Source organism: Pomacea canaliculata, linkage group LG1 (assembly GCF_003073045.1).
Source record: "Pomacea canaliculata isolate SZHN2017 linkage group LG1, ASM307304v1, whole genome shotgun sequence".
Lineage (NCBI taxonomy): Eukaryota > Metazoa > Mollusca > Gastropoda > Architaenioglossa > Ampullariidae > Pomacea > Pomacea canaliculata.
In genome coordinates, this window is record NC_037590.1 from 41,283,491 (window position 1) to 41,308,273 (window position 24,783).

The 24,783-nt window shown below is 36.3% G+C and overlaps 2 protein-coding genes across 2 annotated transcripts; one reads left to right on the forward strand and one right to left on the reverse strand.

The window, feature by feature from the left end:
- Nucleotides 1–683: 683 nt before the first annotated feature.
- LOC112563860 (26S proteasome non-ATPase regulatory subunit 10-like) lies at nucleotides 684–6,903 on the reverse strand. The gene is made up of 7 exons (XM_025238272.1): nucleotides 6,731–6,903; nucleotides 6,051–6,149; nucleotides 4,465–4,563; nucleotides 3,673–3,771; nucleotides 3,128–3,226; nucleotides 2,649–2,747; nucleotides 684–1,679 (listed from the first exon to the last, which is right to left on the reverse strand). Exons 1-7 carry the CDS (start codon nucleotides 6,839–6,841, stop codon nucleotides 1,284–1,286), a joined length of 1,002 nt encoding a protein of 333 aa, XP_025094057.1. The 5' UTR covers nucleotides 6,842–6,903; the 3' UTR covers nucleotides 684–1,283.
- LOC112563856 (dnaJ homolog subfamily C member 7-like) lies at nucleotides 6,900–24,278 on the forward strand. Its single transcript, XM_025238259.1, has 13 exons — nucleotides 6,900–7,058; nucleotides 7,442–7,539; nucleotides 10,259–10,383; nucleotides 11,313–11,426; nucleotides 13,061–13,135; nucleotides 13,800–13,918; nucleotides 14,634–14,787; nucleotides 15,005–15,169; nucleotides 15,374–15,465; nucleotides 17,863–17,936; nucleotides 18,444–18,590; nucleotides 18,696–18,848; nucleotides 19,417–24,278. Exons 1-13 carry the CDS (start codon nucleotides 6,979–6,981, stop codon nucleotides 19,557–19,559), a joined length of 1,539 nt encoding a protein of 512 aa, XP_025094044.1. The 5' UTR covers nucleotides 6,900–6,978; the 3' UTR covers nucleotides 19,560–24,278.
- Nucleotides 24,279–24,783: the final 505 nt, after the last annotated feature.

Consider the following 24,783-nt stretch of genomic DNA (forward strand, 5'->3'; position numbering starts at 1 on the left):
CTGACTTTAAAAATTTACCATCAAAAGAGCAACTTTAAAATATTGGTTGTGTAATTGAAAAATATTTGTACAGGCTGATATTTAAAGAAGAAACAAAGTTACTAAAGTTCAGGCCCTACTTGAACTGGCATTTCAGTGTGTCACTACTGATTTATGATACAGAACTAATTTTTTGTCTAAAGTTGTCTTAAATTTTTTCAGGTTATAAATTTATCCCTATTATATAGAACACCCACTCATGTATAAATTCACAAAACAGTTTCTACTGCACTATTAGGTAATGCCTTTTCTAGAGTGCATGTAAAATCATTAAGATCAATCATACGAACACACTGTTACTGCCGCTTGCTTCGAGAAGAAGACCTTAACTTGCAGGAACTCCAGTGTGTACATTGAGATAAACATGTATATGTATTTTGTTGCAGACTAATAGTAATAATAAATATGTGATTTATATAGCACATTATCATGCTCATGAAGGAGCATGCTCTCAGCACTTATGGCAAGTAGGAGACTGTGAAAGACGGAAGGAGAAACAATTATGCAGACAAGTAAATAGAAACATAGAAGACACAAAGAGGAATCATAAAACAAACAGTAAGGATGAAGAATGTCATAAATGTGCAGAGGAAGACGAGCAGGTGGACTAGTCAATTGATTATGATCACAGTTATGTTGATTGGTGTAAGGACAAAAGTCCATAGAACAGATGTGTTTTTAGTGCACGTTTAAAAGGATTTGATGGTGGGTAGGTGGCAGATATGGATAATGTTTATTAGTGATGTGTTTATAAATTAAATTTTTAATGAGAAGGTAATGTAGTAATAAATTGTATTCGTACAGCACTGAATTCTCTTCATTTGGTGATAGACCTTTTGCATCTCAACTTGTGCAAATATGGTTTGTAAAAAGTGACTGACCATCTACCCCACTGTCATGAGCTGGATAGCAGAGTTTTTTCATTACATTTGTTTCAAGTGCTGTTAATGCTTATAAAGCAGTTTTGTAAACAGGGTTTCAGCACACTAAAACAACTGTACTCACTTTACAGACTTTTCAAGATTAATCCATCAGCACTTTTGCTAGTAAAGTTAAAACTTTCTTGGCATGAACAAGTCAAACCTCACCACAAAATATATTACTTTAGTACAGGTCTATTCCCTTTTAACTGCAGTTCACTTAGCTTTAAGAAATGTAAAAGACCAAGAAATATCAAATGATATTTTTGAAAGATACCCAAAAGATATAACAGAATTTTCCCACAGTGTTTGCCTGAGCTATTTCTAATTAAGTTTTAAGGATGGCTCATCCCTTAAGGAAAGAAAGTCCATCAAAAGAGCTGGGATGGGCAGAAAGGTTAGGCTTCTGACAATGCTACGACCACAGTTGCAATAATTCAGTCGCTTTCGTATTCTTGCACGGCACAGTTGAGCTAAGCTGGGAATACACAACTTTGTTCTGTCAAGCCATGTTGAAAGAAACTGTTCTGGTGAGTCAGCTAGCTTCTGAGATAGGTCAAGACATGTCTTTTTTGAAATTGTAGATGACTGTACTGTTGAAGAAGTCCATGAAGTTCTGTGCAAGTTGTAGCCAGCCTGCACCAACAGTTCCATCATTTCCTGAATGCCTTGTTGAGGAATGCTTTTGTTGGATATCATGAGTGATAACACATTCTTGTTCTGCAAGGGATTTAATAATATGATTAGCATAGGCAGCTTATGACGATTTTTCAATATAAGATAAAGTATTACCATATAAATTAGGATAGAGATGAACACGAAGTGATTTGCTGAAGGATTGAATAAAAGCATATAAATCTTATTCAAGCCTGTTTTAAAAATATGAGAGTGATGTCCCTTCGCCTGACAGCTCTATTGCTTTTTGTCTTTGCTGTTGATCTAATGTCAAGTTGTGTTTAATACCAATCTGTGAATCTGTTACGCCATTTCATATGTTCCTGGACTGAATTCTGCGTCAGTGGCACTTTTTTCCTGGATCATTTTATTTCTAATGCCACGCCTGTGCCCTTTCGCAGAAGCTTAGATTTTGGATCTGTGCATCAGCAGTGTTGTTATCAGACTCAAATTCCTTTTTCTAAGATTGTTTCAGAAAGTTTTGATGCTGAGCTGTAACAGCAAACTTTGTGCACAGTGGGGAAAGGTCTGATACACGATATTGTGCTTCTCTGGGGGCTGAGTTTGCGATGACTGTTTTCTCTGACAGGCGTAGTGTGGATGGAACATCTTTGATAAGGTTAAACTGCAGCACCAGGGACCATAAATGAAGCGTCTACACAAGCCTCATAATAATTTTTCAGTCATTTTTTGTAGCAGAACTTTTGATTGAACATTCCATGCAACAGACTCATGCCTACCACATCTGTACTCATGACATTCACCTTCACGCGAGTGGCTACACTACAGGGGCATGCAGTGGTCTCTTTGTTTTGAGACGAGTGTCCATTATGTCTGTTGTTGTTTTTTTGTGGGGCACTTGTAATCTCCTTTGATGATGGGCAAAGCGCTATGTCAATCAACTTTATTTATCTTTTGATGTGCAGTATGTGTGCATGTTTCTGTGTAGGTATGTTCATGATGGTTCATTTGATGCCTGCCCTAAAAAGGTGTGCTACACAAAACTTTGCTTACCTGAATAGAAACATTCGTTTCAGCACCTTGAAGAATAAGGTACCGGGCAACAGTTGTGTGTCCATGATGAAGGGCAGCCTGAAGTGGTGGCCATTTATCCTTGAAAATTAATCACAAGATTTCATGTTCAAAACGTTCAGCTCTTCTGCTACTATCAGTTTACAAGGCTCCTGATTTCTTTAACAATTATATGCTTCAGAAGACTGCCCGAAGTTTATATATTTTACATCTTCATGCTGTTTAACCAAATGAATCAGCTATAAAAGTCCAAAGCAAAAATCCAAGTTACCCCAAATCCAAGCATACTTAGTTATAATCTTCACATCATCAATCCTTTATCCCTTCTCACTCTCCCTAAAATCACATACCAGAAACAAATCATACAAGCAACAGGAAATGTACCACACCTAGAAATGTGACTTCACCTATTGGGTGATGGTAACCCTTGTCACTGGCTTTTCAGTAGTAATATTCCTTACCTTGACCTTATAATTGATCTTTGCACCTGCTTCCACAAGGGTTTGGGTGATATTCAAGTGATTTGAGCGAGCAGCCCAATACAGTGGAGGGCATCCTTCCTGAGTGTTAAAAAAGATGAAAAACCTGTTAGTTGTCCATGAAAAAGGTTTTTTCCTCCAAATCACTTGCTATAAAAAAATACTGGAAAATGCCTGAATTCCTCTATATGTAGGCACACCTGCAGCCAGCACAAAGAACACCATATATGTGCGGCCCTCATGACAACACAAACGTGACCCATGCAGCCCTTTGAGGACCCTCAGTTTGACATGCCTGTTTTAACGTACTCATTTTAAACATCTGAAGTATATTTAGGTCTTTTACACATGAGAAAGAATGGAGTCAATTACTGAATTAAATTAATAAATTAATGTACTGCTATAAATCCAAATCTCTCTATATATATACACATATAGAGGATGACTTTTTTTTGTCTTTACTGCACTTTTAGGCATATTTATAAACATATGCAAGCTCAATACATCCTCACTGTTCAAATTCATACCGCATCTTGAATGTTGACATCAGCACCTTCCTTGACTAAGGTTCTAATCACTTCTTCATGTCCACGCCAGGCAGCTACGTGGAGGCAGCTTTTTCCATCCTGTATTTATCAATATAATGCAGATTTATAAAGCTGATTTCATTCATGGCAGTTTAAGAATTTCTTATCTGTGTCAATAGTTGGCAAATTGTATTAAATACAAGTGGTTCTTTGACTTGGACATGCAATAACTTTGTGGCAGGCAGAAACTGAAAGTACAATCAGTTGTCTATATTTCAGTCTCATGTCTGAAACAAGCATTAATAGTCAAAAATTGCTTGACAATGTGGAACATGTTTTCCAGGGTAACGTTTTAAGACTGTCTTTCTTGTGCTAGGCAGAAATATGAAGTTTAATGTGTGTGCACATGTGTGTGTGTCTGTCGCCAGAATCTATTCCCTTTAATCTCTTACATAATCTTCCCTCTAGTGTGCTGGCGTGTCATCATACCTGTAATTGCCCTTGCGGATTAATAAAGTTGTATTGTATTGTATAATTTGTGTGACCAGCTGAATGAAAGTATGGTAACCATACTAATATCAAGCAAGCTATCTCTTTTCCATTCCATCCCCCAAGCACCTATATTTTAGTAAGTCATAAGTCATAAGTAGTTTAAGTAGTTTATTCAATAAACTACTTATGAATATTTTAGTACTTTACCAGTGTGGATGCATTCACAAACATCAATGAACCTGGACAGATTTGTGTGAATAATTAAAATTAAATGAACTTGGCGTCCATTCTGATTCTTACCAAAGTTCGCTTGTTGACGTCACAACCAGCTGCTATCAGTTTTCCAACAATTTCTGCATTACCACCCCGACAAGCAAGATGTAAAGCAGTTCGGCCATCCTGACCAACACAACATCCACTTCTTTAGGTTTAAATGTTATATTCTGGCTTATCAATAACCTGACAGATAAACAGAAACTCTTGTGAATGTTTCATTACAACTATCTTGTGAAGATACTCTTTTGTGTAGAAAGCTTATTGTTCTGAGGATGTGCTTCAGTGCTCTAGTGAATCTTTAATGAGGTACTCAAAAAACATTAGAGAATGCAATACATTTATTATGGATTCTGTCTAGGTTCAATTTAATATTTCTCACAAAACACTGACTCACTGCAAACCAGTTAATGCTTTTGTGTGTGAGAGGGAGAAAGAGAAAGAACGCAGGCAACATCACAAATGACTTTCAACTAGCTTGTTATTTAATGTAATAATACACTGTATGTGAATGAACTGTAGTGAGAGTGCTTTTGGGACAGTGCGTACCACTGACAGCGTTTTGTTTCACTCCATGGCTACCTTTCCTTGCCAAGCCTCACTGTTGCCCCATGATCCTGAAGGGGTGACTTAGCACCAAGGATTTATTTTGCATAAATTGAAGACAAAATGCAGTATCTGCAGCAGTGTGAGGGGTCATTCCTTCCCATGCCTGTTTTGAGTGCAAGAGAAGTACCACTGCACAGTGTAGGTGTTCCACACTGTTGTCAAGTGACTTACATACCTTAAAATACCACCTCTTAAGCTTCCCCTATTATGAGTACAGGAGAAGCACCATTGCACCATGTAGGTGTACTGTTCTGCTGTCAAGTGGTTTGTGTGGCAAAATCCCTGTTCTCTCCCCTTAGTCATAGGTAGAATTAGGCATTAGAAGAGGTAGGTAATAGGAATTAGTGTTGTAGTAGTTAAGTATGTATAGAATAGGATGGAATTGGTATGCATGTGTTTTAAATACCTCTTTGTATGCGTGATTCCGCACATGATGTTTGTCCTTGTTGAATGAATGAAATAAACATATATTCCTTGGGCGAATGACATGTCTTGTCTCATGCTTTGTAAAATCTGATCTGGAGCTGAATGATGCACTGAAGAGAACACACTTTTGGAAAAATCAGTCTTTTGTGGATTCCAAGGTAGACTATTGTGGGTTTGCAATAGATAGGAAGAAAGAAAACAATGTGAGGTATTAGACTAGATAGAATACCCAATGAGTAAGAGAATTTTAACGAAAAATTCTCCTTGGGAACTTCTGTCCTCTTCCCTAGAAGAGCTATGAGGAACTGACTAAATGGTGCTAGGGCTTTAAGGAGCTGTGTCTGACCAGCAAGTATTCACCATATATAAAGTGTATCAGTCCAGTAGCAGAAAGTTCTTTGATCATTCTTGTTAAACAATGCCAGGATAATTTCTCTAAATAAAAGAATTCTTAATTGTTCTTATCGACTCTACTTTGCTTGTTTGGAATTATGCACATATGAAAGTAAAATATAAAGTAAAATAACCATCAGATAATTTGAGATTGACAGAAGAAGCAAAGTGGAAACAAAACATACTTTATTGGTACTGTTGACATTTGCTCCAGCTTTGATAAGCATTTCCACCAGATCGGCATTATCCATAGAGACTGCTTCATGTAGCAGTGTGCTCTCATACTGAAAGAACACAAATGCTCGACTCAATGTTACAAAGCACTCATTCAGCTAAACATTATCTCACCAAATTGTCTAAATAATAAAGTCATCCAAAATATATGATAAAACTACAATAAAACTGTTTCGATTGTGAAACTATTATGTTGGAATCCCACCCCTTTTCAATCTAAACTGTGGTGTTATTCAAGATGTATCTACGTGGGCTACGATCGCCTTTTTCTGTTTATATAATTTTATGATAATTGTGTTCCTCGGGGGACGCGATACCATAGCCTTACCTGCAAGGCCTTCTTTAAACAAATGTACCCCCCACTCTACACACACACAAAATAACCCTAACTATCCACATCCACCAAGGCTGTATACAACTTCACTAACCACTGTTCATTTCCTCCTCTATTCAGTGGGGTCTAACCAATACCTATGTTCAAGCGCGAGCCTTTCAGAAGCTGATGTGGAGTCAAAAAAGTACTAATAAATAACAAATCGGTGCAGCGTTGTTTGTGCATAGGTTGAATTTGATACAACTTTCATGATTTTCCCATCCACAGTATCTAACAATCTGTTTTTGTTTCACTAACCCAAAATCTCGAATTTACGTCAACTCCACCCTTTAAAAGGCGTTGAATTGTTTTTAAATCGCCATCATAGACAGCTCTTCGAAGCCGGTTGGACATTTCCTTGTCCGACATTGTTAGACACTTCTCGTCCTTCGTGATGACAGAGTTCCCTCCCCGCTGATGACTGTTGCGAGTTATCGTTCTTCCTGCGAGTATGTCGTAAGAACCTCGATCTCGGGGTTTCTCGCGGGGCTGTAGCTACTACAATCATGTCGGGCATGGAAGTATTAGAAGAGCCAACTGAGAATGGTATCGACGAAGACGACGACGTGGCCATGATGGAAGCAAAGTTGAGTCGAACCATTAGTATAAGTGAATATTCGATTTCGATTACAGTAGTAACCGTATTCGTGTACTTAAATATGAAGTTTTCCATTGATCGTGCAGTATGGCTGGGTTTGGTTCGTTTCTTTATTACTCGTTGTAGAACAGATCCTGGACGTCAGTATAATCAGTGGGAATAAAGAACAAGAAGAAAAAATAAAAATAAAAATAAATAAATAGGAAGTGCTACATTGTGATGGTCAGTGAAATGAATGATAGAGCTATTGAATGATTGATTCATTTTTTAGCAGTCGATACAAGTATAGAAGGTGACATACGTGGAATGTTCTAGAAAGGTTACTATTTACGCATAGCTAAAGAGCTTTGTTACTCTGCATTATTTTACAGCCCACTAGATCAAGCCGAAATAAAGAAGGAAGAAGGCAACACATTTTACAAACAAAAGAAATACAAGGATGCTTTGGAGTGCTACAATCAAGCTATTAGTAAGTAAACATTGCTACATTAGTAGAAAATGAAAGTAGGGCCACAAGCTGCACAATGAAGCTGAGCTTCGCTTGCTCGAATGGGAGGCTACTCGGATGCTTTACGTTAATGTGTTGTATTCGAAGTTGGGGGGAAAAACCAATTGTTACCTGCATTTAACGTAAAGAAAACTTACAATGCAAATCTTTTAAAGGTAGTTGAAGATACTTAACAGTGCATGTCAGGATTGGTCAGCAATGTTTTAGAATTAAAGAAACCAATGTTAGAATGTCTTGAGTAAAACAAAAGCATCATAAGCTTTATAGACATTAAGTGTGTGATAGATATATGCGGAAAATATAATAAAATATGTGTTTGATTGCATCGCATATATGCATGAGTAGGTCTATTGTAGGGTACAGTAGAGCCAGACAAATTTCTATTTTAGTGACAGAGAAATGGAAAGCATTAAACTGATCTCAAAATGCAGTCGAATATCTTGCAAGATAAGCAACAAAGAAGAATGCAATATAATACACCATTTGTTGCTGTTGATTACTTGTTGATGTTGCTTTTAGATACACTACGTGATACTTTTTTCCTTTTAAGTTAAAACATTGTTTTTGAGAAAACAAGTCGGAAAAATATTTTCGACAGTTATTTCAGGGTTCTTACCTATCCTTACAAGTACTTATGTAGAAAAGTTTCACCGTACGGCATTATAAGTCCTTATATTTGCCATGTGGTCCCTACAATTCCTCACACACGTCCTTACATTTTCTCTGTGACCGTTACAAGTCCTTATATCAATAGAATATTACCACAGATTTTATTTTTCTTATAAATCCACAAATTTATTGTCGGAGTCGACTTTGCTGCAAAATACAGAAGATTCTTTGCCTCGCCACTATTTTAATCACATGATTGCCAAGTCTTGTTCGCGACGAGAACTTGCATTTCACGACATTTTAGTCTTGACGAATGACCACATTTCTTTGTCTTGACGATTCAAAAAATGCCGGGGAAGTGTTCTTTTCAGGAGAACTGGCTAAAGGAAAAAAAAAAATAGAAAGACTGGTTGATAAAAGACCCTGAAGATAAACATTGTGCACGATGTGCTGCCTGTGGAATATCCTTGAATCTTTCATCAATGGGCGAAAGTGTTTTGAAGAAGCACATTCTTGCTGATAGACACAAGAAGAGCATGAAAGTATTTCTGGAAGATACACGTGTTTCTTGAACCAAAGCCTTGATCTTCTAATACTGTGCATAGCTCTATTTCTCTCTCTCTCTCTCCTTTGAGTATGTGTGAAAGAGAGATATGAACTGACTTTTGTATTACACCGAAGAATGGCTTCAATGTCTTGCAACTATTATTACTTAGATTTCTAGAAGACTTGGAACATTAACGGTGTATGTTATTAGCGCCCTAAAGAGACTTTTTAAGTTATCTAAATATGGCAGATAGGCATCAGTATTAACTGAAGCATTGATGACTTTCACTTAGGTCCTTACAAATGCATGAAAGGTCCTTACTTGGCACCATCCCTGATCCCTGATTTCTACCGGTCATGCCTGTTGAAATCGATGTTCATTTGGTTTAAAGTTGGTCAAATTGTAAAAAAAAATAAGGAAATGGATCTAGGGGTAGGGATTGGGCATTCCTTTTTCACTTGAGAAAGGCATCTTTGATTTGTCTTTCTTTTTGCTTTTTTTTACATAGCAATGGTTAAAATAGTTTTGTTCCAGCTTGATAGTTGATAACACCAAATAAAAGTGTGTATGTCTAGTATACCACTCAAAATAATATTTTAAAATAATTATGGAATGTATTATTTCTTAACAATAAAGCACAAATGTATTTAGGAAGAGGCTAATAAATTTTCAAGGAATTTTCTGCCTAGCTCTTTTGAATTTTTGTTGTTGTTGCCAACTCTAGCAGCAAAAATGGGACATTTTGTGCAGATTGCATTGCACACAAAAGTTACTAAACAATTTTTATTTTATAACTTCATTGGCTGGCTCACCAGGAAATAAGCACCAATGTGAAAATTTGTCAGTATGGATAACTATGACAAAATAAAATTGATAGGAAACATGCAACCGGAGGGGTCGGGTGGGTGGGTTGGACTTCTGATCGAGAGCACTGTTTGACATGCTTAGTAACAGTCTTGCTATGGATCAGTACTTTTCAGTAATTCATACAAAATAATGGTATCAAAGTCTTTCACTATTCTTTCTCATTAAAACTTTAAAAGTTCCCATGTGCCAAACTTCAAGAATGTGAACTAAACCAGTTTTAGCCATTATGGAATAATCAGCAGCAATAAATCAATTATCTGCACATACATTTTGTAGAAAAAAAATTTCTGAAAGTGAACAGCATCATGCTTTGTTAAAGCTGTGAATTTTCACTTCTACATTCCAGAATTTTCGTTTGCTGTACTGAGTGTGTAGTGCAGTGTACTGATAATATTTTGATCAAAATTTATTTTGTAGTAAGCACAGATTAAAAACCAGAAGAGGTCAAATCCATAATTGGAGTGAAGGATAACTGAAAAATAAAAATTATCCACAATGGGTCACAGTAAAGGTTATTTGATGCATGTTACTTGTTAGTTTAAAGGATTTTAATAGCCATATTATGAAACAACTTTTGAAGTTTTTTTCCCCTTAATATTGTTCATGGCTACAAAGAAAGAGTGAATGTTATTGCATTTTATTCTTTTTCTTTGTCAGATTTGTGTCCAACATGTGCAGCATACTATGGAAACCGGGCAGCTACATTTATTATGTTAAACAGATACAAAGATGCACTGGCTGATGCTCAACAAGCAGTTAACATGGACCCTAATTTTGTCAAGGTCAGATAACAACATTGAGAGATGATGATGATGATGTCGCTTTGTAATGCGCAGGTATCCATTCAAAAGAATGCTCATTGCGCAGAAAAAACAAAAGAAGAAAAAGTAAAGCGAACAAATATATAAAACACCATGAAAGTAAAAAATATAGGCAGAAGTGTTTCGTGGTTGTTTAAGACTGGTTTGAAAGAAACAGATGAGTCTTCAGTCTTTTGCAAAACGTGGTTGGTGAGGTGATGGTGGAGAATGATGATATTATATGCTTCAGTCAGGCAGAGAAATTTCATTTCTCTAATCACAAATGTGATTTGTTTCTAGGGAGAAAAAAGTTGCAGAAATAAGCAAATATGGCAGATTTCAAACAAGGGCTTTTGTGTATTTAAAAAAGCTGCTTATTTAATTTATAAAGATTTGTTTTTTCCCCTCCTATTTGATTGGTGGCTGCAGATTCATTACATAATAACAATAACAACCAACTTTATTAGTCCCAATGGGCAATTTAAATGGGAGGTGTGTTTCCAAAATATATTTATATGAAAAAAAAACCATGCACACCTACACATCACACACACACCGCTGACAGTTCATCTATGATTGAGTAGCTGGACTGTGGATGGCACAAAAGATTTCAGATGCCTATTGCTTTTGCATACTGGCATGGCATAGCATTTACCGGAGCTTAATAAAACAAATTCTCCTGCTAGCACATGTTCAGGTATTGACAGAATGCGGGAAGCTTTCCTAACTAGTTGTTGATCACAGAAGGAAGTCAAGTCCCTCTGTTTGATACCAATTATCTTGGAACAGATGTGGACAATGCTATTCAAACTATTCCTATCATTACATGATTTTGTATGATATTTTACACTGCATTCATGCATGTTTTTTGTATTGTGTTTTTGTTGTTAAAGAACTGTTCATGGTTTCAGGGCTATATACGAGAAGGCAAATGTCATATGGCCTTGGGAAATGCATTAGCAGCTTCAAAAAGTTTTAATCATGCATTGGAGCTTGAAGCTGATAACAGTGTTGTCCTTGCAGAGGTATTGTTCTGTGTGTCATATTGACCTAGTAATGCCGCCTCTTTCTCTACCCATTGATGATGCATGATACAAATGGCCCGGTCTGAGACAAACATGGCTATGTGTGAAGTGAACCTCATGTCTCTGCTACTTGACTTTGGTGATCGACTCTGCCAAAGCCCGCACAGCCTTTTTTTTTTTTTTTTTTGGAAAAAAAAAAAGAACACTAAGTTTATGATATCAAACTTTTTTGAGGCTGTATTGCTAGCATGATTAACATTCAGGCTAAATGCCTCATACAGTCAGTGCAACATCGAATTCATATGGCCATGAGCCACCACAGTTATAGAAGCCCATTGTGGTTGCAATGTAAGAAACACAGCTTTACATCATTAACTAAACACCGCATTCAGTGTTTTCATTGATGCTGGCCTTCACTTAAAAGTTATTCCTAGCTTCAACTGGTATGATCGTATATAAAAGTTTTGTTCGTACAGTTGCATAGATGTTAAATCTGCATCCCTGTAATAGGTGTTGTACTATGAATAATGAACATGGGCATTCATGGCAGTGTTTGACATTCACCACTTTAAAAAAAAAAATTACGTTTTGAATATTGCTTGTCTTGACACTTTTTTCATTACATTTTTTTATATATTGGTGTTAAATTATTTGCCTTATTTGGGTTCAAACTCAGAAGGTGTACTTGTTGACCAGACACTCCATGCTAAGCTGCCCTTGTAGCTGTTTGGAAAGTTTTATTGTTTCCTGATACTATCTTGGAAATGGTATGAACTTGTCTGATTTCAAGTCTTTCAGGGTACCTAGAATCGGTGTTTGCACAAGCCCCAATCGCATCTTTTTTACCACGATTGCTTCGTTGAAATCAATGAACATACTAGTACTAGACATGGTGCTTGTCTCAGAACGGGCGAAGTAACTCTACCTGGCAAAATTACTCTCTCAGATTCTCAAAAGTCACGATACGATTGGTCATGTTGCTACATAGGCGAAATGTCTAGAGGTTAATAGATTCATGCTCATACTTGTTCCAATTAATACAGAGTTTGTATTTCAGGATAATTTTAGGAATGACAAATTTTACATCATATGTTAAATATATTATTTGATAGTTATATTTTTATTATATGTTTTATTCAATAATAATGGATTATTTTTCACTCCATTTTTTAAAATAGTTTTTAGATGTCTTTTATTTTAGAGTTATTTTAGAGATTAATGGAATTCATCACACAAATGATTTTGGTAATTTGGAAGAAAAGGTAGAAACCTTTGTTTTAATTAAGTGACGACCCTAACTGTGACAAATTTTACTTTAAAATGTACATAGAGACAAATTACCATTTACTGAACGAAGAAAGATGCATTAAAATTTTTTTTAGAGCAAAATAGTACTCAACAGAAAAAAAATTTGTGCTCAGATTCATTAAAGTATAAGGGCCTATGTAAATCTTTATTTTGGCAAAGTTAACCCTGCAACACTTTCTTTGACTGGCTACACATAAACTGATAAAATGATTTTAAATCAGCTTAGTTTGTAAGCTATTGTTAGCTTTCTTGTAAAGATTTGTTCTAAGTCACCTGCCTCAGTTACCCCATGGACAAATGCAGTAGAAGCATTGATTTTATTACAGGTAAATAGTCTCAAAAGCTTACAAGATCATGATGCAAAAGTGGAACTTAACTTTGGAAAAGGAGATTACCGGACGGTGAGTTCTTTAACTTTTCCCATCCAGTTTGAACCTAAGAATGCAAATGTCTTCATAGTTAAAGCTCAGCTCCTTCTATATGTCCATATTGAATGAGTTAGCCTAAAGAGTGTGTGCTTTATGCTGCTGACTGTTGACAGCTTATTTCTCGGTTATTTTCTTTCTTATGAGTTTACAATTTGATACGTAGTAAGAACGGTCAGTCAGAAAGTATATCATCTATAGATGTATTTATAATTTGGGCATCATTGATGAATCTGTTATTTAAAAAAAATATTGTCATTCTGTGACAAGTTTCTAAGTATTAGCTAATTGTTGTAGGATGTGAACTTCTTTGGTTGCCTGAGTCATGCTTGGATGCTTGTTTTAAACTTTTACTAAGCATAATGTATACATTTTGGTAGCTTACTTGCAGCAAAGGGGGCACAAGTTAAACTGAGACTTAGACAAATGTGGGAAAAATTAGTAGTGCAGCAAAAACAGTTACTTTTCACCATTCTGTCTTAGAGAGCAGCACTCTGCTCTTAAAAATGTCTTTTACTGAGGTTGATTTTCACATTAAAAAAAGTATAATATACAGTTCAATTAATATGTTATAATTTTTCTTATAATTTAATTTTAGTGTACGAGACTAACATTTCATGCAATTATCATTATTTGTCAGGCTATATTTAACCTTGATCGCTGTCTGGATATAAGTCCAGCTTGCACTCGGTATAAAGTTCTCAAAGCTGAGGCCTTCACATACCTTAGTCGGTTTCAGGAAGCCCAGGAGATAGCAAAGTAAGTTGTTGTATTTTGTTGACTTTTGTGGTGTTGCCTCTTTTGGAAAATTTATCAACATTAATATCTATTAAGTGTTGTAGTATCCTTTAAAAGGAGTGTTTTTATATGATGGTTTATTGCTTAAAGTTGATCTAAAAATACTAGAAATCCCTGAATCCTAGAAATGGTTGAAATTGCATGTTAATGTTTTTAATGTAAACTGTCAAGTTCCATTTTACCAAAAACAAACCAACTTACTGAAGTCTACCTGTAGCTCATTTTATATTGGGCTTAAAAATGTGTGTGTGCATGCATGTGCTCATTTATGACCAAACACATAAATACATTGTGTATGAACGTGCCAACCCATACTATTGAATTTAGCCATTATGCAACCTTTACTCTTTGTTCATTGATGCAATAGCCAGCAGAATTATGGGGTTCTCTTTTTATTGTGTTATATTTGCTTTGGGAAGTAGATAGCCGAGTGGTTAGAGTGTTGGTGTGTGAACTGAGAGGTGCAATGGATCGATATCTGAGTAGTGCTGCAAACTTCCTCCAGTTGACCCAGCTGGGTACCTTACTCCATCAGAAAAGCTTGTTCTGAAGCTGAAAACCTGTGAGCTGAAAATGTTAGACCTTTACCTTTGGATTTTTATTTGCTAAGTTCCAAGCATTCTTTTGAATTTATCCCAATAATCTATAACTTGTGATATACTTTATTTAACTGCAGTGATATCCTCACTCGAGAAGGTATGAACGCAGATGCCATATATGTGCGTGGATTATGTCTATACTATCAAGACAACACAGAAAAGGCTTTTCAGCACTTTCAGCAGGTGCTGCGTCTGGCTCCTGACCACAGCAAAGCTCGTGATGCTTTAAGGGTAAGAGACATGCAATTATCAGCTTGTTTGGTTCTTAACTCCAAATCCTGATGATGATATTTACATTTAGCTGGTCTGAAGTTGCCTCTTTAACTGTCCTTCAAACAACATTTGCATTTATCTTTCATAGTATTGGATATATTTTTTTACTCTGTGTTTTTCCAAATACTTAATTTTGTGTTAGTGAACAGTGTTCTGGTTATTTTTGGAACTGCAGAGAGCCAAGCAGTTAACAACACAAAAGGAGGCTGGCAATGGCGCTTTCCGAGGAGGCAAGTTCCAGGATGCATATGATCTGTATACACAGGCTCTACAAATTGATCCACACAATCGCTCTACGAATTCTAAACTCTACAATAATCGGGCCACTGTCAGTGCTAAGGTTGGTGGTGTGTGCGCACATGCACCTGCACTATATGTATGCATCACGTCTAATTCATGTTTTAGATACGTGCATATTTTAATGCTGGAAAAAAACCATATTGAAGAAATATATTGGGTTGAGGCATGTAAGAGCTTTCTTAAAATCTACAAGCTGCTTTGTGTTTTATGAACAAATAGTGAGATTTTAATAATTGTGTTTCAGCTTAACAGGCTAGACCAAGCTATAGAAGATTGCAATCAAGCAATAAAACTTGATGAAACTTATGTGAAAGCTTATTTACGACGTGCTAAATGGTGAGTTACATTTAGGATTCCACTCTAATCCATCTGTTTTCATGATATATATATATATATTCTTTTTTTCAAACAAAAAGTTTAAATGTCTTAACTTATGTTGTATTTATCTGTGCAGTACAGTTTTTTTAATAAGTTATCTTTTTTTAAAAATATGCTTAACAGCTTTTCCATGTAACGTCCCTTATCAAAGATTATTTTCTCAACTTAAACCGGAAGAGAAATCTAAGGGTGTTAAAGACAAAACGTCCCACTCTTTTCTTTTAAATATGTTCTTAATTACATTGTTGACACACAGGATGCTTGTGTGTGTCATTAGAAATGGTGGACTCTGCTCATCTAAAATATGTCTCAAGAGTCTAGTGTTATGGATAGGCTGCTTATGAGGCTAACCTTAGTATACAATTATTTTGAGACTAGTGAGTTGAGTTTATTATAAGATACTAATTCGAAAAAAAGATCTGTCAAAACATGGTTCTGTTTATGAAATAAAAACCTTTAAAAATCCATTTCTCACCTGGGTTTCGGAAATAGGATCATCTCATTTTTACTGATGTTACAAAACAGGAATTGGGTAAAGCTTGAAAAGCTTATGTCTGGCTGTGGCTTTCTGAGACATCACTAGTTAGAATTTAGACAATATGCATGTGCTTTTCTAAAATTAATCAAAATTCAAAACACTTTTTTGTAACAAACTGTTATGTTAATGTGATAGCAACTCTAAATACGACTTATTAGCCTTGAAAGGAGAGATAAAGCTATCGAAGTGTTTTGGGACAATGTTTTTGCTATGTGAATTCTGCTTCTTTAATTAAATTTAAGAATGCATTTTGTGCTTCAGCCTTATGACAGAATTTTGTAATTTCATCACTCAGTGGTGTTTGTTGTGGGTTTACAATTGTGTCAGAGTGATAAGCAATTCTTTTATGTTAGGATTATCCGGCTTTGCTTATTCTGTGTATATTTTCTTTGAAAGCATGGGTTTAGCTCTATGTTTATCAAGAATTTGGAAAATGTTCTTAGATGTTTTGTGGCATGTTCATTGCAGCTGGGAGGTTTGTATAAAGGAGTTGATTATTTCAATAGCGGAAGCTTAGGAGTGGAAGCCTGGCATCTATAAAATTGGTTTACAGCTGCTTTCAGATGGGTTGATGTTCTCTTGAATGTTTGAAGACAGGTCATCTGTTTTGTAAGCAGCCATCTTAGAATCCTTTTTGTACAGAAGACATGGACTTAAAAAGGCCATAAAGGTCTTATTGTGTTAGTGGAAAACTAACAAGAAATTCTGTCTTCCCTTCTTTATAACTCAAGCTGCAGTAATTTAAGGGATGGTGAATTTTATGGTCCGAAGAATGATGGTGCTTCCCACCAGAAACATGCAAAATAACAAGAAATATAAAAGGTAAAAAAATGCTTCCATTTCTTGGTGAAATTTTGGACAAGCATTAATTATTCAGACTGTCATGAAGCACCGTACCATTGACCAATCTAAGCATGAATCTTAGACTTCAACAATTTGTGTACTTGTGGATAAAGTGAGGGTTTTGCCCTCTAGGATATTGCACCCAATATTTATTTTTGTAAGATCAGCCAAGAAAATTTTGAAGCTGAGGGAAGCTTCTTTTTACAGAAATGTAAATATGGAGACTTCTGTAACTGGAGCCACTGCTGGGTTAGTAGATGAAGAAGCTGATCTCTGCTTAAGAGATAGGTGAGATCAGAGCCAAGGCCTTGACTGAAAATCATCCAAATTTCTGAAGGATAACGAATAAACAATAATGAAATGAAAGTCAGTTTAACCTCAAACATATCAAATCTTTCCCAGGTTTTCCACAACTTTTAAATTTACTGCTCTGTGCAAAATCGACTTTTTTATGCAAAAGAAGTCCATAAACTAATATATACACATGCTTGCATGTTTAAAACACATTTCTTGTGTAATATACCCACATAAAAGAATTTGATAAATTCTTACCCCCCCCCCTCCCCCCAAGAAAAGGTAGGTGGGAATCAGCCACATGTCGTAATTTATTCGGTGAATTGGAAATTAAGAACTTTATAGTATTGTGGTTACTTGTGTGCAGGTAACTTGCTTTGGAGTCTTACAATGGCCCAAGTTTGAGATAAGGAAGGGTTGCAATGGTAAACGTTTGTGCTTCTATTGTGCTTAATGATTTTCTGTCCTTCAGTGAATTCAGTCTTTCTTTTTTTTTTTTAACTTGGTCTTCTCTACATTAATGTTTGCTTGGATTTCTTTGCAGACAGTTTTCAGTGACGCCAGTAGCATGACTGATCAGAAGCATGATTTATTTAAGATAAAAATACATTGTATTAATGTGTATCAAGCTGTTCATTTAAAGACATTTTACTCTGTGTTTGAACACGTGTGTTTTTCAGTTACATGGATACAGAACAGTATGAAGAAGCAGTCCGAGATTATGAGAAAGTAATCAAATTACAGAAGTCACAAGGTGAGCAAAGTGTTTCAATGTCTACTAAAATATTAACTTTAGCTTCTTTATATGTTAATATAATCTTTTCACTATCATTGATAATTTTTGTTATTTAATATTTCAGCATGTAGTTTGATAATTTTTTCATCATAGCTTAATACTTAAGAAATAACACACACACACACAAGCAGGAAGGGGAGGAGTGTATGAAAGAAGAAACATGCATACAATAGTGGTGCCAGATGAGCATTGCCTAGCAGGTTGGTGACACCTTTGTTTGGCAGCCTGGTTAAATACATAAAACACTGGCTTAATCTCGTATTCTTCGGAATGTCAAGAACATCAGTAGGTTTGATAAAGTTTTCTATTACTAGCATTTTTTTCCACATCACCAGAAATATGTGATTGTTAACCAGTTACAGTAATTGATTACTTGTTTTTTGGTGTCATGTTTTGGCACAAGTATATAATTTATTGTGTGTTGCATGTCTTTATAATTAGTGTTCTATGACTTGTTTGTGGCAGAGAACAAACAGCTACTTCATGAAGCCAAAGTTGCTTTAAAGCAGAGTAAAAGAAAAGATTACTACAAAATCCTGGGTGTTACCAGGTCTGCATCAGACGATGAAATCAAAAAGGCTTACAAGAAACGTGCCCTTATTCATCACCCAGGTATATAAGCCTCCATTTTTGTTGGTTGTCAGCACTCAGCTTTGATTGTCATTGTAGAGATGATTTGCTTGAAACCCTTCCATAATTTCTTGCTTTGTTGGACAGATCGACACTCTCATGCAACTGTAGAAGTGCAGAAAGAGGAAGAAAAGAAGTTCAAAGAACTTGGAGAGGCATATAGTGTTTTATCAGATGACAAAAAGCGTGCACGCTATGATAATGGACAGGACTTGGATGACTCATGTGGAGGCTTTAGTGGTAATACATTTCTTTTTCTTTTTCTTTTTTTTTACCATTTTTTACCATTTTCCTGTCAAGTTTATCTTTTAAAGCCGGGGTAGAGTTTCACAATAGTATTTTAACACTTTTGCAACATGTACAATCCCAGCCTGCCAGAAACTGACTGCACTGTGAGTCACCGCAGACAGCCAACGAGAATTATATACTCCCATCATGTACTTGCATGCGTCCTCTCTGTCCTGTAATGAATATCCCATGCTTGTCCCTCCAAATTTCCATCATTATCATGATTTACTTAATATAATAGATTTATGTTGCTATGAAAACTATTAGATATATTGAATTTCAAGTCTTGCCCTGCAGTAGGGTTGGATTTTTAATATTAAAAAACAAATAGCACTAAGATAAAGTTAAAGTTATTGTACACAGTGAAGTTGTCAAAACCAAATCTTCTCCCCTACCCCAGCTCCCTGCCCTGCTGCAAAATTGTGCACAGCATTTATTTTTAATTGATTTGAATTAGTTTTGTGGATTATGCATCACAGCTTTTTTTTTTTTTTTTTTTTTTTTTTTTTTTTCCTTTCAGATATAGACCCTAACCAGATTTTCCAGGCATTCTTTGGTGGTGGAATGGGTCCGGGAGGCATGCATAGCTTCTCATTTGGTGGACCTCAAAGTGGAGCAGGACCTAGTGGCTTTCCTGGTGGCTTTTCCTTTCATTTTGGATAAGCAGAGATGTATGCTAGTGTATCTTTTGCAAGAATGCATGCCATGTCTCCCAGAGCATTGCAAAATGATATGCAGGTGCAACGAATAGATAACAGCAACTAAAAGACATGTTTTAGATGCCCTGTATGTCCATTTGTTGCTGCTCAACTGAACTGTAAATCGGTACCTTCTTGACGTTCTTTTACGATTCTTTTTCCCTTTTTTGTCCCACTTGTGTCTGTGGAGCATGACTTTTGACGGAATGAAAGTGTGTTCAGTAAATGCTAACTCTGATGATGACATTTGCAAGATACCGAGAAGGATTCTTTCAATTAGTAAATTTGTTTACAAGCTGATTTCTGCGTAGGTGTTAAGCTTTTGTTTTTTCCTCTTGAATGCCATTGAGCAACATATACATAACATTTTTAACACCATTCCTTTTACATCCTACAGTATTGTTGATGTACTGATTCTTATACAGTTATATTTAGATATGCTTTCTGTTTCTTAGAAAAGTGGAGAAGTAGAGCAGTTTGTAATGTTGATGTGCCTAGAGACTTCTTCGTTCTTGTTTTCTATTGATGGTAACAGAAATGTATGGCAATAAAAGTGACTGCAAGCATCATCATTGAAAATCACACTCAGGCCAGAGAACATTTTGTACAAAAAGAAAAAGCATGTAAGAGCAGCAGGAACTGCAGTCTGTTGCTAGTGACAATACTTCAGACATGTTCAGGCTCAACAAGAGACAGCATAGTGCACAAACTGAATGACAGCTGTTGTCATTAAGATCCTTGCCTGACTATGGAATCAACACCAAAAGCCTTTGATACAGACTTGTAACGGGCATTTTGTCCTTTCATGTGGGGTGCATGCAGCTTCAGGAGATTAAATGTCTTGTTTTTTGTTAGTTGAGCTGGTTTCTCATCAAATGAGTGCTGAGAGTTGTAAGCATGTTGGCAAGTCTGCATGTAGCAATAGCTTTTAGCCCATCCCTGTGCCCCAGTTTATTATGTCAGGATGATGTTGAATTGAATGAAAGATATGAGAAGTAAATAAGGTTCTCAATGAGAAGTACTGGAAAGACTTTTTAAAGATTTGAATTTCATGTGATTAGTAGCAATTGTATTAATGTCTTAGTGGATTGTGGGTGTACTTGTATTTTAAAGAGAAATTTTATCCTGCCTTGGTTACAGGCACAATTATCATACAAGTATCCATTGTTGCATGCCTGTGCACATGCATTTATCTACACACACACACATATATATATATGAGAGAAGCAGAAAATGCTGATTAATTTATGATAATAAGAGAAGTCCTTGAATATTAGAGATGCAGATAACTTCATTTTTGTTTAATCTTAAGAATATTGCATCTTGATTTTATCAATAGAAGTCATCTGACGAAAATTGTACATTCACTGAATATAGAACAGGAGTTTTCTTAGCAAGTTAAGAAATTGTGGAATAATGATTTTTGCATTCAAAATGGCTACACAAAACCATTGGCTTATACAAAAGAAGTGTTTTCCCTGAGATTGGTGCACCATCCTTGTAGCTTTTTATGATGATTCATTAAAAAATGTGCTTGCATGCACGCACAGTCTCTCACTTAACTCTTTCCTAATATATTTGAAATATTAATAGTGTAAGTAGTGTTTGTGGATGGTAGTTGATCTACTACTCATGGCATTTCAGATTTTTTTGTTGTTGGTTAAAGTCCTTGCCTCCAGTCTGTGTATATTTGGCCACATAGAATTCCAACTTTGAGGCATATCTATAGATGAGAAACAAAATAAGAATCTGAGAAGCCTGTTTGCATAGTCCATGGAAACCTCTGGTTTATAGCTGTGGAACTTGGCATGTTTGTAGAAAATGAAAAGTATCTGGTTTTGAAGCTGTTGGCTGGTTTCCCAAATTTTCCAGCTACTTGAATGGTCTTTTAAATTTCAAGTGATTACCACAGGTAGGGCATGAAATGTGTTTCTCACTGCTTTCTGTTGGAGATCTCGGATAGAGGATGACAAGGAGGGTAAAAGGTGTGGTCATTCTGATCCATGACTGGGGCAGAGGGAATAGAAAATATGACTACCATGACTGCAGTTTTTGTGATGCATGATTAGAATAAGAATATAAAAACCCCAATAAATCTGAAGACGCTGAGGAGCCCCTGCGTTCAAAGACATGTAGAGATAAGCTTGTATTCTCTAGGGTAGAAGCTGTGCTGTCATCTCCTGAATACTTGGAAGCTTGCTTCATCAGAGAGTTGGTTTTCTGGTGTGAGCATTCCTGGCAGATGTGGCTTGTATCTATGTTCATAGATTTCAGGTAGGCATTGAATCGACAGTGGCCAGTATTTACTCTCCAGCTTTGAAACAGTTTTGTGCATATCTATATTTCAGTAGGTAGCAGCACTATTCTGTAAACAGTAAACAGTCTTAAACTACAAAACCATAAACCTATCAGCCACCCAAGCAAAATCATACTAAAATAATCTCTAAATACATCAACACTATCACTGAAGAACTGCTAGCAGAACAGGCTGGCGTCAAACCAGGAAGGAGCACAACTGTCACATTTTGATAGTAAACATCTACAACACCAGCAAGATCTCTTCCATAACTCAAGCTGGTCTGGTTTGGCCATGGGACCTGGCATGACGCTCTTAAGACTGTTCTTTGGGGTCTCATGGAAAAGGAGTAAACGTAGAGATGGACAAAAAATAGTTTACAAATGTGAAGGAGTGGGCTCGTCACTACTTGCAGTAACTGCTGACCACTCAAAACAGGTCCCAGTGGCAAGCCTTCTCAGCCAGTCTGTCCAGTTGTTTCCCCATGACCAATACCAGGGGACTGGTCAACTGTGAAATTAGTGAATAATGAGCAGTGCTTTTGCAAAAATTCTTTACTTCTGTGGAAGAGAGAGAACATCTATCGCTAAGTGTGGAGAAAGGTGGAGTAGATTTACCATTTCAGATCTTATCATGTATTTTGCATTTGCTACTGGATTCCTGTGGTAGTCACAGATGAGATTTGTGACTTGGCAGCTGTATGTGTTGGTTATATAGAAATAATGTTTTTCTGAGTTATCTTTGATGTGCTTCAGTGCATTCACAAGTTTTCTGCTGCTAATGTTGTGTTATAAGCATATGCAGATTTGTGCATTATGTTCAAGATATTCACAAAGTACATGTCCTTTATTTAAGGAACCAGATGATGACGGGGGAAAAAGGCTTCTGTGTGAAGCAGTCTGTAGATTAGGATACATGAAATGAAGAAAGTTAAATCCATTTCATATTGGAGGCAGCCTTTCAGTTGATGCCCAAGGGATGAGTCAGGTTTTATATTTCTCATAAGTGTGGATGCAAGATTTAATAATACAAGCAAATGGTAGACAGGTCTGGATGTTTTTTGGTTGTGTTAATATATATTCTCAAGGCTGATCAAGTGTATTCATTAGTTACCCTCCAGTTTATGGTCTGCTGTCTTAAAATGTTTCTTTTATGAGTATATTCATCTGGCTTAGAGGAAAATGTGTGTGTCAAGAAGAGGAGGTGGGTCATAAGAGAGACAGGATCTAGATTTATCATGGAAGTGAAGAAATAGTAAATTTAACAAGCTTTTTTTAAAATCACATTGTGAAACCATCATAAACATTTAATCACATTGTGAAACCATCATAAGGAAACTAAGCAGTGCACCTCCCCACTTGTTGAACTAACCACCTTATCAAAAACATTGCAAAACCTTGAGAAAGGTCTTTGCCATTGCTTAGACTAGATGACTTTGGTACTGTAGAAACTTGCATTTTTTTATTTGTTAATAAAATTTAAACCAGAAAATGTCACACCTTGTGCACACCTGGTCCATCTTATATTTTCATTTATACCTGTATGCCATCATTCTGAATCTGTGTGTGGGTGTGTGCCTGTTTGTAGCTAGCTAATTTTCTTTCCTTTTACCCTGTATAAATGACAAGTTTTAAGTAATTTTTGCTGAACAGAATATCAGTGGCAAGTTGCTGTAATCTTAACTTTTGAAAGGATACGTTTTTTTTAAATGTGACTGTTATTGTCTTATGTGTCATTTGCTGGTGTACAAAATTATTTCCAAGTGCCAATTACTTTGAGGCAGTTTAAAGAGAGCATCATGATCTGACTGAGAAACACTTTTTTGGGGGTGGGTGGGAGGGGAGGGCTGCATAGGCCACCAAGTAAAATTCCAATTAATACTTTTGTGGGTTTCTTACATATTCAATGCATATATGTTTAAATAACCACTGGAGTTGCAGCATGGACGGATAGTGTAAAGTGTAAATGGAATTGTAAATTAAGGGAGAACACAATGTAATGCATTTTTTTGTTGTTGTTGCAAATTTGGATTTTTTGTGGTAATTTTTGACTCTGCTGTTCAAATGCACGTTTAAAGGCGGTCATGAATGGATAACTTAGTAAGCAGTAGGAAAATGTTATATCACATTTCATCAACCTCTCGTCTCCATTGATGGATGTCTCAGCAGATGGGTGGTAGGAAGGTGTGGTAACAAATTGTGTATCAGTCATCATTGATATGTCCCCCGTTTCTGGTGCACAACAGCGAAAGGTTATGTCGTTGACTGAGAAGGATGTGGAGTCGCCATGCTACCTACTTTAAGGTATAATGGATTATCTCCCATCTCTCTACCATCGTGGCGTGAAGTTATACTCCAGTTCTGGTGTCAATAAATGATTTGAACTTGCCATACTTCATTTGAGTGATTGAATGAATTTGCATGTGTAGATATTTTCTGTTACACTTGTTTTTTATGGTTTTTGCTGTTGCTTTTTTTTGGATTCACTGCAGTGGTGTCAGCACTGGCTTGCGAACGTCAAACACTAGACTGGTGGTCTTATGCAGGACCTGTTATATTTGCCTTATTAAAAACAGCTTTCAGTGAGTCAAGTTTAACTCTCGATGGGCAAAGTTTGAAGAGGTTACTGTGTGTGGTGTATGTTATTCTCTGGTTGTTCACTTGCTGATTGTTCAAAGTGCGCATGCTTGGTAGGCACGTGGAATATCACGTGTTCGTGCATTATTTTTCAGGCTTTGATTGGCCAGTTGTCCTACGTACGATTTACGATCGTCGCTTTTATCATTTCTGCTTCTTGTAGACACCGGACCCAGCAGAGGAAATGGCCAGTTGTTTGTTTGGATCATAATGATGATTGATTTGATTGGTAAGTGCTTTTATTGGGGTTTCACACT

Coding starts and splice junctions, on each gene's coding strand:
- LOC112563860 (XM_025238272.1), bottom strand. CDS start 6,841: ATGTCGGACAAGGAAATGTCCAACCGGCTTCGAAGAGCTGTCTATGAT. Junction 3,227..3,672: donor ATGTCAACATTCAAGATGCG/GTATGAATTTGA, acceptor TTTAACACTCAG/GAAGGATGCCCTCCACTGTA. Junction 2,748..3,127: donor AGATCAATTATAAGGTCAAG/GTAAGGAATATT, acceptor TTAATTTTCAAG/GATAAATGGCCACCACTTCA.
- LOC112563856 (XM_025238259.1), top strand. CDS start 6,979: ATGTCGGGCATGGAAGTATTAGAAGAGCCAACTGAGAATGGTATCGAC. Junction 15,466..17,862: donor TATTTACGACGTGCTAAATG/GTGAGTTACATT, acceptor TGTGTTTTTCAG/TTACATGGATACAGAACAGT. Junction 17,937..18,443: donor CAAATTACAGAAGTCACAAG/GTGAGCAAAGTG, acceptor TGTTTGTGGCAG/AGAACAAACAGCTACTTCAT.